This window comes from Lutra lutra, chromosome X (assembly GCF_902655055.1).
Source record: "Lutra lutra chromosome X, mLutLut1.2, whole genome shotgun sequence".
Classification (NCBI taxonomy): Eukaryota; Metazoa; Chordata; class Mammalia; order Carnivora; family Mustelidae; genus Lutra; species Lutra lutra.
The window spans coordinates 3,596,929-3,614,029 of NC_062296.1; the positions used below are offsets into that span (position 1 = coordinate 3,596,929).

General features: G+C 38.3%; 1 protein-coding gene across 5 annotated transcripts in view; it reads right to left on the reverse strand.

Annotated features, from left to right (window-relative positions):
• Positions 1-17,101, reverse strand: part of PASD1 (PAS domain containing repressor 1) — a 118,532-nt gene that overhangs the window by 40,480 nt on the left and 60,951 nt on the right. For 4 of the 5 annotated variants that reach the window (XM_047716696.1, XM_047716693.1, XM_047716694.1 and 1 more), the window contains 4 exons: positions 11,171-11,270; positions 10,626-10,739; positions 8,220-8,350; positions 5,757-5,839 (listed from right to left, as the gene is read on the reverse strand). In XM_047716696.1, the coding sequence (XP_047572652.1) occupies positions 5,757-5,839; positions 8,220-8,350; positions 10,626-10,739; positions 11,171-11,270 (428 nt within the window). The remainder of the gene's footprint in view (positions 1-5,756; positions 5,840-8,219; positions 8,351-10,625; positions 10,740-11,170; positions 11,271-17,101) is intronic. The other variant, XM_047716697.1, reaches the window with a different exon arrangement.

The following is a 17,101-nucleotide window of genomic DNA, read 5'->3' on the forward strand; positions in this document are numbered from 1 at the left end:
CAGAAGAATATTCTGGAATACAAAAAGATAGGGCAAAAAACATTAGGTTGAAAGAGAGCCAGAACATGTCCCACTTCCTCAAATCCTAATACCCAGCCTGATATCTTCATTACAGAAAGACGAATGAACACCAGGAAGAGAGAAGATATTACATTGTTAACTGTCTGAGCAGAATTAGCAGCTGTCAGTGTATTTGCCCAAAACTACTTTCCATAAAATAGGCTAATACTCGATAATTTGTTCCCAGTTTTTCCAAACTTTGATGATATTTATTAGACTCCTTTTCATTACTGTCTAAGCCCTCAGTGATTTTGGAGCTGCTTCAATGAGTTTTGAGTCTTACTTTGAGCTTTTCAAAAAATATTAACAATGAAATTACTCTTATCAATTGTAAATCTAATAAGAAAGTCTAATGACTGTATGCTCTGAGATGATCAAAATAATATGTCATATAGCTAAAGATGGAATATGGTTGGGCTAGGATTCACATAAACACAATGAAACATAAAACCCAGAATCTTGAGCCTGCTCCCCCTTCTTCTTTCTTCTTCCTTCTCCTTCTTCATTTTTTTAATGGCTTCCCTGCTCAAGAACCAGGTCCTGTACATACTAACACAATAATTTAAATGGAAACCAAGAGGCTGGCTCCAGATCTAACAACTACAGCTGCGTGGGAATGGACCCCAACTCCTTTCCTTATCTGTTAGCACCAGGAATCATCATGTGAGTGTCCCTCAGGCAGGTGTGAAAGCATGCAGTTATTAGAGTGGATATGACCTCCAAGCTGGGAATTCTGTCATGTTCAGACTTGGCCACAACTCTCCCCCACTGCCTCCCGCCCCACCCACCCACAGACACAGCAAGGTGAGGTGGACACGTTGCAGAGAACAATCTGGGTGTTAATGGATATAGAACGATCTCATAAGAATTTAAAATGTGCTGGCTTTAAACAGAAAAAGAGAACAACCTTAAATTAATAGAAAAATAAGAGTATTTAAGATATCACCAGAGACAGACTTCAGATCATAACCATAAGCCAAGTTTACATGTAACCCTTTGCAATTAATAATGTCATTAGAGCTCAGTTAAAGATTTAGTATAGATTTAAATAATAATTACTCTATTTTTGGAAATACTTCTTAATTGATAACTTAGCTTTATATAGTATTTTACAAAGCAGATAGCTCTCATTTCCTTATCTTATTGGATTATGATGCACTTTCTGCAGTAATTATCTTTACTGTTTATAGATAAAGAACTTAAGAGTCAAGGAGACTTCTCCAAGATCACACAACTTGTAAATGGTCACGCTGAGAAGTAAAACCCGAATACTGTAGTTTAAAAATCCCAATCCTATGTTGTTTTAAGTAGTACTATGCCACAAGACCTCCACACTATAGGCCAAAGATGATGGCAGGCAGTGTGGAGTAGAATTAGCCAAGTAACTTGCACAGGGAGAGCAGGGAAACTTGACTAAAGGTTTAAGAGGCTGTGAAAAGGTCTCTGTGGAGAGCTGAGCTGGCCACCCTATTACATGACACCATTAGGAACTGCCAACATTGCACCATCTTTTAACTGATAAAAAAATGTCAACTGCATATGGGAAAACCTAAATCAAATGTAACCTTCCCCAACAACCTTCCCTATCCTTCTTCATTGCTTAACATTTGCCCTTGGCCCTCGTCACCATCTTATCTACTCTGTTCTATTGATTTATGTTTTGTCTTTATCTTCCACTAGAATGTAAACTCTAGGCAGTTAAGTATTTTTGTTCACTGCTGTGTCCTCAGAGCCTAGAACAGAACTTCTCACAGAGCAGGTGCTAAATATGAATGAGGTTCACTGGGACTGGAATGATGAGATTGGCAAGCTAGCTCCTTAGTGGTAGAGAAACCAAATTTAACAGCCTGTGATACAAAGATACGCAGGGTCTTTTCCTGCTCAAGATGGGGTGGACACGAGGAATCAAGTCATTACAGAATAGTTCCAAGGCTCCATACAACAAAAGTGTGCTTATTAGAATCATCATACAACTTTATAAAATTCTCTTCCCACCTTTGTACAACTAAGTCCTCACTGACACAAGCTAAAAGGGGAATTAAGCAGGAACATTCTTTTTGGTGTAGCTGTTGACAAGTGGAGTCTCCCCGGGGACCAATTCCAGCACTGTAGCAGTTTTTGAAGACTGCAAGCAAATATAAGAGCTACTAGAACCCTTGGAAATGCTTGACATTTGAGTTTCTTGTGTTCTTTACTCTATCGAAGGGTGAGAAGATGCTATCTTCATCAACAGTGTTAGGGTTAATCATTGTAGTCTCCTATCAATTGTTCTCTCCTCTACATTTAAGGTGAAATTAAAGGAAAAAAAAAGATTTTCTCCCAGTAACATCCCAATCAAGGACTTCTTAAAGACTCCTTGAGTTTTTTCCCTGGAATCCCATACTAGCCACAGCTTCTGAAACTCATGTCCTGACAGGAATGAGCCCAAGAAAATCTGGGTCCCAATTCCAGCTCTACTGTGGAACCAACTGTGTGAGTTTGGGCAAATTGCATATGCTCTATGACTGTGTTCCAACAGGTCTAAAATCTACCTCATAGATTTGTTTATAACTAAGTTAAGAAACATGAAATCCTATTGTGAAGGCTGAAGTACAGAATGCATTTGTACTGAGACAATGCTATGATGGGAATTTGGGCCTTACCTCTACGTACCACTGGCCAAACTGAACGAGTAGTTAGGTACATCCTTCTGACTCTAGCAGGACACAGATAGGAGAGGGCTACACAGTATTCCAGTTTTGGTCTGCTCCTCACTGACTTTAGAGTACTCATGACTTCTTTCTATCTTCAGTGGTCCAAGCAAACAAGACCTTCCACTCCAGTGCATATGTAGTTTTAATGGAAAATAACCCAACCCTTGAGTCCCTCCCCTGAAATGAAATGTTCCTTAGCCTCAAACCTGAAATATGCAAGGACAAGATATCTTCCATGGAAACAGACTCTTTCTTCTGAAGATCTCACATTCCACTCACTGTGTTTCTTTCATAAGCATAAAGTTTTCAAGCCTCTTAGCAAGATGCTTCTTACCTTTCAAAGAACGTGTAGAATTACCAAGAAAAATTCCAGAAGCACTTTGGTCCCTATGGTCCCTATGACTTCTGTGCCTGATTACTTTTCTAACTATCCCTCTGTCTATAAAATGGAAGCCAGAATAGCAATGACTGCAAACTATGACCCTGACATGCCACAATTTCTTCTCCTTCTTATTATTTAAAAATATCCTGAGGACAAGGATCAAGTCTTTGACAAAAATAAAGCAACACTAGTTTGCACCAATTTATAACAATACTGCATTATGTTTGAGAGGCTTCACGTCATGGAATAGATTACCATTTTGATAGGATCAATTAATCAGTCAGTCCCTGAGTAGATGTTTGTTTTCTGCTTACTCAACGTGAGGCTCTGTGCCAGACTGGGACAAGACTGACAGCTCCTCCCTTACAGACCTCAATATAGTGGATCAGCCTGGTCCACCAACAATCCATCATGTGAGAGTTGAGGTGGCTGAGAGCAGAGCGGTGACCATGGTATTGGAGGAGAGGGGAAGGATATGAAAGGGACCAGGCGGCTGGAATTAAACAGAATGTCTTCATCAGACCCATCAGCTCTGTCCTAAGTGTTATTTTTCCATTTTACTGTCTACATGATATATAATCCATTCCATAATTTTTGAAGGAAATTTAGTAATATTTTATTGAAGTATAGAACATATAAAACTAGAGTGCATTCATCCACACTGTAGTGATAATTTCTTACATTATTAGAAGCTTCAAGCAAACATTTTATATTCTATGTAGATCAGTGGCATAGATGTGGTAGCTGGTTCGCTTCTGCATCAGAATATTTTTCACCCAATTAAACTCTACTTAAAAGTAAAACACAGGTTTCCTCACTCTCTGAACTCTATCTGAATCTTTGCTACAATGATCTGCTGATTGATACAAAATTCATTACCCATGTGGTTTGCTGCTATTGCATCTCAGATATTCTCCTGACAGGAGAGTGTCTTGAATTCATGTTGTTTAAACATGTTATGTTTTATAAATATCCTCTTCCCCAGATTATTCTGTAAAAGGTCTTCTAATAAAGGAGAGAAACTAATGAAGGAAATGCGTGCACTCCGAGAAAAACCAGGAGTGATAACGCACATTGAGAAAGTAGAATGACTATTAGTCTTAGGCTTGGCCAGGCACATGTCTGTCCCCAACACCTACAAACCACAAATACAATGCTGAATATTCACAAGAAATTGGAGATTCTGAAAAAAAAAAAGTTTTGCTGGTGCAAGTGAGTGTGATCCTGGGATGAGCAGACTTGTCACATTCACCCAATTACAAATGGAGTCCCATGTTAGTGAGAGTTGCAGGACACCAAGCCCATGGAATGCAAACAGACTGCCATGGGGAGCTCTGTTTTCCATCCCACTGCTTTGTGTGAAGCTTCAGACAATGGTTCACAGCCAAACACCTCTGAACTCTCCTGCCAGGAAGAGAAGATTCTCCCTTCATTGCTTAGATCCAGACACAGATGAACATCAGACATTTCCTGTTTAACTCATTTATTCACCAGCTCTTTCTTCCTTACCACCCCCAACCACCAAATAGCACCAGCGACCACCGCCTCCAGCTCCCTCCTCTTACCACGACCTCACACAAGCATGTCTTTAATCATAAGAAGCCTCTTGAAAATTTATCTTATTTTATTTTGCTAAGTATTATTGGCATGTGGTACACATCTTTAATATATTATTTTCCCATTTATTTACATATACATATACACTGTGATGCAGAAGGAAAATGTAATCCACTCCCAACACAGGACAGTGTCTAGTATTATGGTTTTCTGCATACAGACATACCTACTAATGAATTTGTCAAGTATTAAATAACTAGATAGTATCACAAACAATTTCTATTTTGTAGAAATCCTTGGTGGATAGTTAAATAGGTGTAAGAAGGGGTTTTAGTGATACCTGCTCAACTGGCATTTTCCTGTGGGTTATGAATGCATTTATATTTTTCTCATTCAAAATCATGGAATACTGCCTCCATTCTCTGAAAACTCGGTTAACAAATGTTAAGAAACAGATTATGGGGCACCTGGGTGGCTCAGTGGATTAAGCCTCTGCCTTCAGCTTGGGTCATGGTCTCAGGGTCCTGGGATGGAGCCTCGAATTGGGCTCTCTGTTTGGCAGGGAGCCTGCTTCCCCCTCCTCTCTATCTGTCTGCCTTTCTGCCTACTTCTGATCTCTGTCAAATAAATAAATAAAATCTTAGAAAAAAAGAAACAGATTATATTCACCAAAAAAGGGACACCTAATAGCAGTTGCCACAATGTGAACCTGCTGTTCCACCATTTAAAAGTATTTCAAGGAAAGGAAGTAATCAAGTACTACTTTTAAATGCATTGTCTTAATTTGAAAGTCAGTAAATATCTGTGTCAGTTAAGCGTGCTCTATTGCCTTTAAAAAAAAAAAAAAGAAGCCAATCATCTGTATTTACATTCACCTGGAGAAGTAATATTTATATTAGCTGGACAAAGGAATTCAGCCTAGTAGATTGCTCTTCTGGATTCAATTGCTTCTTTTTTCATTTTAATGGGAAAAATATTTGTAGATACTATTTCTCTCATTTCAGTTTTGTTTAATGAAAGTGTGCCTGAGGTCTCCCTCACTTACTTTAGCATTAACCTCTCACCTGTGCTCTGGAGACACAGGTTCCTCATCGGAGTCTTGTATCAGCAGAACCTCTTCCTCAGCTTTCTTTACAGTGAAAAGTTCCTGCAGAAAAACTAGCATTTTAGATACTTAAAATGTACTTATATAGTAAAAATACCAACACGTTTGTATAGCATGTAGTAAATTTGGAAACAATCTCATAACCAGTATCACAGCTAATGCGCATAGCAATGTGAGAAAGACACTTGATTTTACAGATGTGAACACTGAGGATTACAGAGATGTAATGATCTGGCCTGAGATGCACAGCTAGTAGATTCAAGATCAAAGTAGATCCATCTCACAGTTGTCCTCAGTTCACTGCTCTATCCACTGCACTGCACAATCACACTGTGAAAAGTCTTCCTTCAAAAAGTCCTCTATTCTCACAAGATTTGTTCTCCAACGTGACCACCAATATGGATCAAATATCCTAGAAACCCAGAGGAAAATACAATAGATCACAAGTAGGGATCCTTGTTTCATGGGGAGGGGGTGGGGACAAGGGTGAGGGAAGTGTGCCAAATGAGATTTTTTTTCTCAGAGGAGGAAGTAGATTTGGAGGTGACCCCTGAAATGGGATGCCTGCTTTTCTGTGGCAGATATGAGAGCTAAAATCCCAGAAAGCTGCCAGAGATGCATAATGACTGGGGCAATCAGACCGAGCAATTTCCTTCAATTGCTTTTTCTCTCTGCCACTTTTCTCACGGTCTTAAATTTGGAAAAATGATGATATGCATCACTGCTATACAACTGAATGTAAAGGGGTCCTTAACGGATTTCGGAAATGTGGTCAGCTAAAGTTGGCATTCTAAACCAGAGAGGAAAAGTAAAGCAGGTCTTTTGCCGTCTCTCAATCCTGATGATCACAATAATAATGATAATGATGATTATTTACTTTTCCTCTCTGCAAGCTCTTTCCCAAGTGCTTACCATGCATAAGGTGCCGTCTTATTCACTCTTTAAGACAACCCTAAAAGAAGGTTCTAGTCTCACCATTTATAGAAAAAGAAACTGAAGCTGCAAGAAGTAAGTGGATGAGGTTCTGCAGCTGGCCTGGATCCAGAGGCCTCCTTCGCAAGGCAGTTGGATGTGCTGTACGTCACAGTTCATCATAATGTTAACATGGCTCTTGATTTGCACCCTCCACTCCCATATTGCCCTATCCAATCCATAGTGTCCCTGAATTGCTCAAGTCAGTTAGTGGCACTTCCATTCACTGAGCTGCTCAGACCCACTTTCATCACATCAGCAAGGACTTCATGCCCCGTCTGCCAGTGATAACCCAAATCTGTATACTTCTAATCTGTATAACTTCTAACCCTAACCCTCATCACTCCAATCCTAGCCCAAGCCCCATCTCCCCTTATAGCACCCCTCTTGCCTACGCTCTTATTACCCCAGATTCCATTTCCCACCCAGCAGCCAGCCTAATCTTTTTTTTTTCAGCCTAATCTTTTAAAAACAAAAACAATGAAATCAGATCACATCATCCTGCTTTCCACTGCACTTGAGTAAAACTTAAACTCATGATCATGATTCTCAAAGTTCTCCATAAACTGGCCTCTGTCTACCTCTTATACCTTATTTTCTACTACTCCTTCCCTCTTTCACCTTCTTCTAGTCACATAATGGTATTTTTTCCTTGGAACTCTCCAAGCTAGTTACTACCTTGGTACTTTTACAACTGCTGAACCCTATACTTGGATTGCCTTCCTTTCTTTGCTGGGTCAACATCAACATTGTGGGTCTCAGTTCAAAACACAGGTCGTCAGAGAAAGACCTTCAATGTCCACTGTGTCCAAACTCCCTATTCCCAGTCCTTAGCATATGACTGTTTTATCATCCCCGTGGCACTTTTCAATACTACTTGCCTATTGTCTATTTCCCCTAATATTACTCCCCGACCTAGCATAGCATATGACACATTGTAGGTTCTTACTTAATATATTACTTGCTGAATAAATTCAATGAACTTGAATCTATCCAATTAATTCCAAATACTGATTTTTGTTTTTAGAGACAGAATCTGGGAGTGCTATATTAGCACAACACTAAGTGAGTAATGGCGGTGGGCATTGGGGACAGCTGCCTCAAAACTCACCTTGTGACAGAAACCTTCCTTTGTCCACCTCCTAAAATAGTTTCTCTTCATATGTCCCACCCCAAGTCCCCGTATAACTCTTTCATATCACAGCAAAACCACTTGTAAATGACTGATTATGCATCTCTTTTGGGTGTGTTGAGATCTCCACTGACACGCTCACCTTCTGAAACTCAGAAGCTGATATTTCCTCAATCACATATCTTACTTAGCACAACCCCTGCACACATGGGTTTCCTCAGCAACACTGTCCAGGGGCTGAGGGACCAAAAGGGATATGGCCTTTCAAGGGAAGCCCACAAGGCCACAGTAGGGAAGGCACACACACAACATACTCACTCGTAGGATCTGAGCCCTGAAGAGAAAGATGGACCCCACCAGATAAAACCGATCCTCCAGAGGAAGATATGTAGGAGATGACTCAGCATAGGCATGGCTGGGGAAGAAGCTGCTGAAGAGCATCAAAGGTTCTAAGGGAGACAGAGACACACATGTGACAATCAAATGGAAAGGGAGACTGGCTACACAAGATGAACATCTGCCACATCAGTGGGCTATGTGCCAGCCCACTGACAATTTTCAGAATTCTGAGCCTCAGATTTTTCCCACTGTCCTTCTGTACCAGCTACCCTCTTCACCCAGGTCTCCACCAAAACATGAAGTCACTACTGAGAAATAACTGTTGTTGACTTCAAGGTGATATTCAGCCTTGTGTTCTTATTCTGTGGATGGATGCTGTAGTCTCCAAAAGAAATTTAGCTCATTCAGTTTCTTACATTTTTCAGTATGGTTTTCAATATGGTTTCAAAACAATATGGTTTTAAGATTCAACCATGTTGTAGTATGTATATCTACAGGTCATTGCTTTCAAAATTTTCCATATTTTATATCTCCCACATTTTACTTGTCTATTTCCCTAATGATGCATACCTAGGCTATCTCCAACTCCCTCCTTACCACAAACAACTATATGACATTCATTGTACATGTCCCCTTCGACACAGATCTCTCTGCAAGTTCGCCTCTGGTATATTTCTGTCCAGTGATGGGGATTGCTGAATCATTGGATAATTAACAATTTAAGTTCACCCTGTGTTTCAGGAATGTACCATGAGTTTACATTTTTCTCAACGCTGTATTAGTGTTTTAATTCTTACCTCCTCAGGAATATTTGCTTATTATTCACACTTCCTGATTGCTGTCATTCTGATGGGTGTACAGTGCTATCTCACTGGTTTTTAAATTTTTCATTCTTTACTTACTAGTGAATTTAAGCATCTTTTTACATATTTGTTGGGCCATTTACCTCTGGTTCAAGTCCTAGATGTTTTAGTGGCCCCAAATTGGTATTTATATTCATTTCTTCACCTACACTTCCTGAAACCTTAAAATTTGTAAATTTACATCCCATATCCATGCAACACAGATTTGGGTTTTGATTTCTTATAAATGACACATTTTTTTCCATTCAAATTCTGAGGAAGATGGCAAACTTTTTCTTCCTTTAGGCCAGTGGACACAATTTTCTGATCATTCGAAGTCTCTAGGTTTTATGTATTGGTCCTTGAATGACTATTAGAACTGTAGACCCCAGCCAATGGAGCCCACATATGATTTACAGCCCACCTAGGCCACCACCTAGGCCTCCTGTTACCATGAAAGTCTTGTACTTTATCCTGTAATTTCTGGCACCCATGAACTTCCGTTTCTTTAAGCTTGGCTATGCATCAAACTTCTTTGGTTATGTTTTAAAAACAGTTTCCTTGTTTTTATATAAGGAAAGAGTCATTCTTATTAGCTCAGTCCACCATGTTACCATGTGGCCCTACCTTGTAAATTTCACTATGAATTGAATTGAATATGTAATATACTTTTTAAGAATATAAGGAATTCAACAAGGTTTAGAATTTTATAACATACATTAGTTATTTCTGTAAAAAAGTATTCCATTTTCAAAAGAGTTTCCCTTATTTCCCTTTCTTTTCTACTTTCCTCAGAGCAATAAAATGGTAATTACAACTCTCATAAGTAAGCTGCTCCATTGTACTGGACAGTATTATATCTTTATGTTTCAAGTCCTCATCATCTCCAAAAACCCCCTTTCCTTTCACTGCACAGTCTCACTGCACTGTTTCACAGTAACATTGCACTCTGCTCAGATTCAAAGAGCCTGAACAATTAACACTAAAGGCCCAAGGATTTTTGGTACTGATTTAGTAGCAGTGTCTTCTGGCACAAATTTTCTATCTATTCATAACTGCAACAGCAAAAATGAAAGTTCCTTTAATGAACAAGGAACTGAGGAATGAAATCATTAAATATAACTAAACATATTTTAAATATAATATTGTGTATTTTCTGATTAGTGTCAGGTAAGTATCTAAGCTATCTATCCCAAATTCTGGTCTCAGAGATAAAGATCAGAGACAGTTACAAGCAAGGTGCTTCATATTATTAGGTCCATTTTTAAAACAATGAGATCCTTTGGAATAATCACCTTACTCTTTCTTTTTATCAGAGCTTTCCTTTGGTCCTTTTCTTAGTAATACATTAATGTCTGCACCGTTATTGTCTACTCTGCCTTTTTTTTTTTAAATCATGGGCTTCTTTTTTTAAAAGTCTGATTGTCTATAACTAAAACCTGTGCTCATAGGAATAACAGCGAATGTGAAAGAATCAACAGTTTATGTTAGCAATGATGGCCATTAACTTCATTCAGATCAGATTAAAAACTTAACTGCTTACCATTTAAAATATCTTGTACTGTTAGGATGAGTTTCACATATTCATAAGTAGGTCCGCTATCATGTTCAACATTTCCTCTCTTTAAATGACAGCAAAAATCAATATGTTTTCCCACTAAGAAAAAAAAAACAAATACAAAACAAGTTTACAATTGTACATTAGCATATTTGGCAGGATTATTTCATAGGACTATTGTCTTACTTAGAACACATTTTACAAAAATATTATTTTCTTTCCAGGGACATTAGCACTTGCATAACTATCTATGCTGTATCCGTAGAGTGGAATACCAGCTAGAACATTATTTATATAACACTAATGCAATTATACAAAAGCTGAAATAATCAGGGTTCATGATAAAGAGCAAGATTTAATGGAGGAGAAATTTTTTAATACTGAAAATATAATTTGTGAAATTACATTAAGTTAATATATAACCAGCAGCTATATTGGCCCTAATGTTTTCATTTTTATTACTCCTCTGAGTGACTGCTACTTGTCTCTTAAAATCTAAGAACTTACAACTGAGAAAAAACAATCTGTACCTGAGTTTGACAAAGGAAGTTTGAGAGCAATCTTTCGGTAGACTTCGTTTTTCTCATGATCAGGCAGAAGACTTAATAACTTTTTACCTATGATCTCATTCTTAAGAAAGAGAGAAAATCCATTTTGTTATATGTGCTACTACTGGTCACTTCCTCTACCTCCTTACCTCCAGTAAGCTTATCATCCGCTCCCTCTCAGCCATCTTGTGGTCATACCCATTATACCTCTACATGTCTCAATTCACATTATCCCATTCCATGACCATTACCTCCTACCTTTCCAGTGTATTCATGTAAGTACCCCACATCTTCAACAATTATTCCACACACTGAGACCTCCAGTCCAGTCCATTCCCATCATATTTTCACTGGACATTATCTCTTGCAAATTGTCACATCCCTCCTTACCCAGCTCAGATTCCTTGGTGGATCATTATGATGACTTCCATGTTCTCTTTCTTTCTGATATATCTGCCTGGGAAAACCCCAACTCTGGTTCATTTCAACTTTTCATCTAACTTATAACTTCACCCAAGCAACTGCATTATCTATGGAGAAAAATCCATAACCATACTGTATGTTATTTTAAATGGGCACTCAGATCTGCCTGGAAATTGTCTACTCTTCACTGTGACTATGACTTGCCTTTTCCTCCTTCTTCAAACCTCCAACCCTCCCCCATCCTCCTCATATTCAGCTGGGATCTCATTTCTTATTGTAATTAAAAGCAAAGGGTAAAAGAAACATCAGTATCTTCCTGCTATCAGATCTACCAACCTTTCTGTTTCTGTGGCTAGAAACCTACTTTTTCTCCTATTCCAATGACTAAGCTTCCAATGAAGACTAGTGCACTGCCCCTCATCCTTTCTCAACTAGTCAAGGACATCATTCCAGAAATTTCCCCTTGTTCCCCAGTGTCAAGCTTTCCCTCTCTACCAGGTCTTTCCCATAGCATGCAAAAAACTTTATCAGAGATGCTATAATATCAGTCATCTTAAAAACAAAAACAACACAAAATTTCTAAAATCCAAAACCTTCTTTGACCTTACACTCTCTCCCCCAGCACTTCTCTGGTCTACTTCAGAACAAAGATCTTTTAAAGAAACTATACTTGCTGCCTCTCATTTCTTCAGCTCTCACTCTCCCTTGAAACCACATTAATCACTATTTTTACCTAACCACTCCAACTTTGTCAAGGTCATCGTGAGCTCCACACTGCCAAATCCAATGGTCAATTCTCAACTCTCATCTTGCCTGACATCGCAGCATTTGATACAACAAATCCCTCCTTCTTCTTGAAACGCTTCATTTACTTGGTTTCCAGGATACCATATAAATACGGATATCCTTCTGCTTCAAAGGTTACACCTTCACAGTTTTCTTTGCTGGAGATTTCTCTGACTACTCGGCATTGGAGTGCCTAGAGCCATGTCACTGGACCACTTTCATTGTACTGCCTCCCTGGGTGGGCTCTTCCAGTTCTAGCTCATTAAATACCACCTATCTTCCCACCTCTGGCCCAGACTTCTCTCTAAACTCTAGATATCTTAGATGTCTACTAGGATTTCAATTTTAAGATATCCAAAACACCATACCTGGATCTTTTCCCTCACAAAACATGATCCTCCCTCAGTCTTCTGCATTTCAGTAAAAGGCACCACCATTTACCCACATGTTTGTCTTTGACTTGCCTATTTCCTCTTAAACCCCAAACCCAGTCCATCAGCAAACTCTGTTGGTAATACAGTCAAAATACACGCAGAATCCATCCACTTTTCATCACATGGGCTAAGCCATTATCTCTAGATTGGATTACCACAAACAGACTCAACTGGTCTCCCTACATCTATTTTTGCCACACCCCAGCTCCCACTCTGTTCTTCACAGAGCAGCTACAGTGTTTCATTTAAAACATAAGTCAGGTCAAGTTATTCTTCTACTTAACATTTTCCACCAGCTACCCAAGTTATTCAAAGTAAAAGCCAAAGTACTTGTTCATTTCCAAGTACTCCAAATAGGAGCCCTTAAACTTGCTCTTAGGTCAATGTGAAACATTTTTTCCCAAATATTTATAATGACGTTTTCCCTTATTTCAACTCTCTACTCAAAAGTATTTTAAATGGCACCAATTTCCTGACATTTTCTTCCTGTTTTTTTTTTCATAGCATAATCATCACTACCTGACATTATAGTGTATGTTTTTGTGTTTATTATGTCTCCCTCAGTAAAATGTAAATTGCATTAGAACAGAGACCTTGGCTGTCTTACTCACTGTTACATCTTCAACACCTAGAGCATAGCTTGACACACATGAACACTCAATAAATGTTGGTTAAATGAGTGAATAATGCTGTACCATGTAGCTGAAACATGGTGACATGTGGATAAATTGAATATTAGGCATTAAGTAATGAGTTTTTAATGTGATAGGAACAAAATAAAAAAGTATTCTTTGTAGCTGAATAATGGTTTTGGGTGATGAACCACAAATTCAAATAATTTTTAACTGATTAATATTAATAATATACAGTCAAAATTCAGAAATATATTTTTATGGCCCATTTGTAGAAGCCAGCCTATGAGTTAGCCAATGCTCAAATTAGCAGATGGATCCTGTCTCAATCAAGAAAAAGCATGGCTCGATTCAGGGCAGAAATATTACCTTAATTTAGCAAATAAAACATTATGAAATTAACAGGCAATGAATTTTGACAATGAAAGTCACCCAATAAGAAATTTACTTCCCAGAACAGAGATATTTTTCATTAAACTTAACTTTTTCAGTAAAAATTCCTTCATTGGTTTAGTTATAAAATAAACTTTAGGAACCAAATCAAGTTACCTCTGGTCAGTGGAGACCACTCATTCATTCGTTTGTGTAACACATGATTAACAACTGCTCTATGCCTGACACTGTGCTAGGTATATTCACACAAACTAGCTCACATAATGCCCTGTGAGAGGAAGAATTATCTCCTATTTTGTTTAAGAGGAAATTAAGGCTTGTCCAATTAATGAGACGTCAGAAGTTCAGAGATAATATTCATACCCAAGTCCACCCAACTAATTCTATATCCATTGTTCCTCCACTACACCATAGCTTCCTCAAGTCCAATTGATAGCAGGAGCAGCTGACTTGCTACTGGGCCAGTTTCTACCCTGTGAACATTCTACAGGAAGTAATTTATCAATTTCTTTTTTTACTGAGTACTTACATGGGTTAAAATGATGATTCTGACATGAATTCTAATTTTAATGAATACACAGTTCAGTAAGGCAGATGAGACAGACAGAAAACGATGATGCTAACTATACAATAAAACCATAACAAGAGGTACAAAGTGCCATGGCTCACCAGTTCTTTCATTAGTAGAATAAAGGACAGCACTGTCACATAAAAGAATTCAAAGTGAGCAGTCTTTTGATAGTGTACATTCCCTTGGATGGAAATACTGGCAATTAGTTTCTTATTAATTAACCACATTCTTTGAGGAACGTGATAGTGACAATTAATGCCCTATAATTGACCACCAACTAAAAAAGTGAATATAACAATCATTCTAGTGGTACTGCTCCATAGTTAAAGGGCAGAAATCTGAAAACATTGTCAACACCATGTTATTTTTGTAAATCTTTGGCATTTGCTCTTCTTACTACACAAGGTAGAAAGATCAAGGCACTCAAAGCTTAATGAAGCAAGGATAAATACCAGTGAAAAGTTAAGGAGGTTTCTCAAAAGCCAAGTATGCAAATACCCATTAGTTGTCCCATGAATATTAGTATGGTGAGCCTCAATTATGTCAGAAAAAAGTAAAAGAATTTACTCCACTTCATGACATTTACTGAAAATCTAGGCAAGAAATATCTTTTTGTTGGCAGAGACATTCACATTAACTATGCATTAGAAAACTGTTCAACTGTATAGGGCACAGGGAAGGAGAAGAGCCTCTGCACGAAATTCAGATTGCATTTTGAATCAAACAAGACTCATCACTGATAATTCTCTACTATACTGTAAGCTCTGCAGGGAGAACAGAGCAAAACTCATCACAATTATCATGAACTAACCATATACCTATATTCAAAACCTGATAAAGTTTCTTAAAAACTTAACGCTGAGAAACTCTTTCCATGAGGAAATGTGTGTTAGAAAAGTTTCATTTGTTTAAAAATTGTAAAAGAAGAACTACATGTAAATTCACAGTTTTAACTTTTTTGGGGGGGGTAGTGATGAAGTAAGGTGAGTAGGAAGGCAGGCTGCTTGGAAGTACTAGTACTACAAGTGACTGCATGTTTTTCCAAAGGAAAACACTGTCAAGGAAAATTAATGATTGGAAAAATACGATGGCAGATTTCAGATATAAATTTAATACCATGATGATGATAATAAGCCATCATTTTGGTCATAATTGTGTGTGTTACAAAGCCATACCTTGGACTCCTCACATCTTTTTGTCGCACCCCCATCTAATCCATCAGCAAAACTTATTTTACCTACAAAACAATGATGACTTCAACATCCAACCATCTAATTGCCTGGACTGTTGTAATAGCTTTCCAAATGGACTCTCTACCTTTCATGCCTGCTCCCATAGCCTACTCTTTTTTAAGTTCCAGTAGAGTTAACATACAGGGTCATACTAGTTTCAGGTGTACGATATAGTGATTCACCACTTCCATATGACACCTGTGCTCCTCACAACAAGAGCACTCTTTAATTCCCATCACCCGTTTCACACACCCACCCCCACCTCCCCTCTGGTAACCATCAGTTTGTTCTCTTTAGTTAAGTGACTGTTTCTTGCTTTGTCTCTCTCTTTTTTTTTTTCCCTTTGCTCATATGTGGGATTTAAGAAACAATACAAACAACCCATTACCTATTCTTAACATAAGAGCCAGAGTGATGCCCCAAAAATTTCAGATAATTTCCCTCATCTGCTCCAACCCCCACAATGGCTTTCTCCCATCTCAGAGGAAAAGGCACAGTCATTACAATGACCCTAAACAAGGGACTTTTGTTACTGCTCTGTTCTCATCACCTCCTAGTATTTTTCCTTTTTCTCACAGTGCTGCAGTCACAATGGCCCCTCTACTGTACTTTTCCACATCAAGCACTTTAGTGCTTCCTGACTTGCTTTTGCTTCTGCCTGGAACACACTTGCTCCGGTTATCTGCATGACTCACATACTGCATTCAGGCTTCTGTTCAAACGTCACCTGATAAGGCAGGTCTTTACTAACCCCGTATTTGTAATAGCCCACCTCCAGTCACTCTCTAGGTAGTATTTCTTTCCACATTTACAGATGAGAAACTAAAGTCCATGTAGCTAGTGAGTGACTGAGCCAAATTTTAATCTCCAGATTATCTGACTTCAAAGACAAAGTTCTTTCCATCCACCATGCTATCAGTTTAGAGTTGCCCAAGAGACAGAGGTATCTTGATATTTAATGAAACTGTAGATTCCTAGAGCCAGGAAAATACTCTAGAAATGGTTTTGTCGCTACATTAATATGATATGAGTGACTTAAAAAATGAAATTTTTAATCAAAGCCTGGAAAAAGATTGTGTGTTGTTACAAATTAAGAAGACTTAGGATTTAATGAGGAAAGGTGTGAAATTATGCCTCAGCTAGTCTTTTTCAGCAAGGCTATATAACTTTATTCTCATCTAATGTTTATGTACAGACGTAATAGTCATAGCTTTATTTTTAAGTATACCCATTTCAGGTAATCAACTCCATGGTTTAAGATTAATCATTCCACCCCATATCCCAGACCCCTCTACCTTAGGGTGAGGCCCTGTGTGTGTATTACCTAAAATGCTGAAAGGTAAAAGATTCTCTTGAGTGGAAACTTTGAACCAAACTACATGAAGAAACAAGGATAATACAACTAAGACCATCACTGTGCAAAACCCTCATTTAATAGGAAA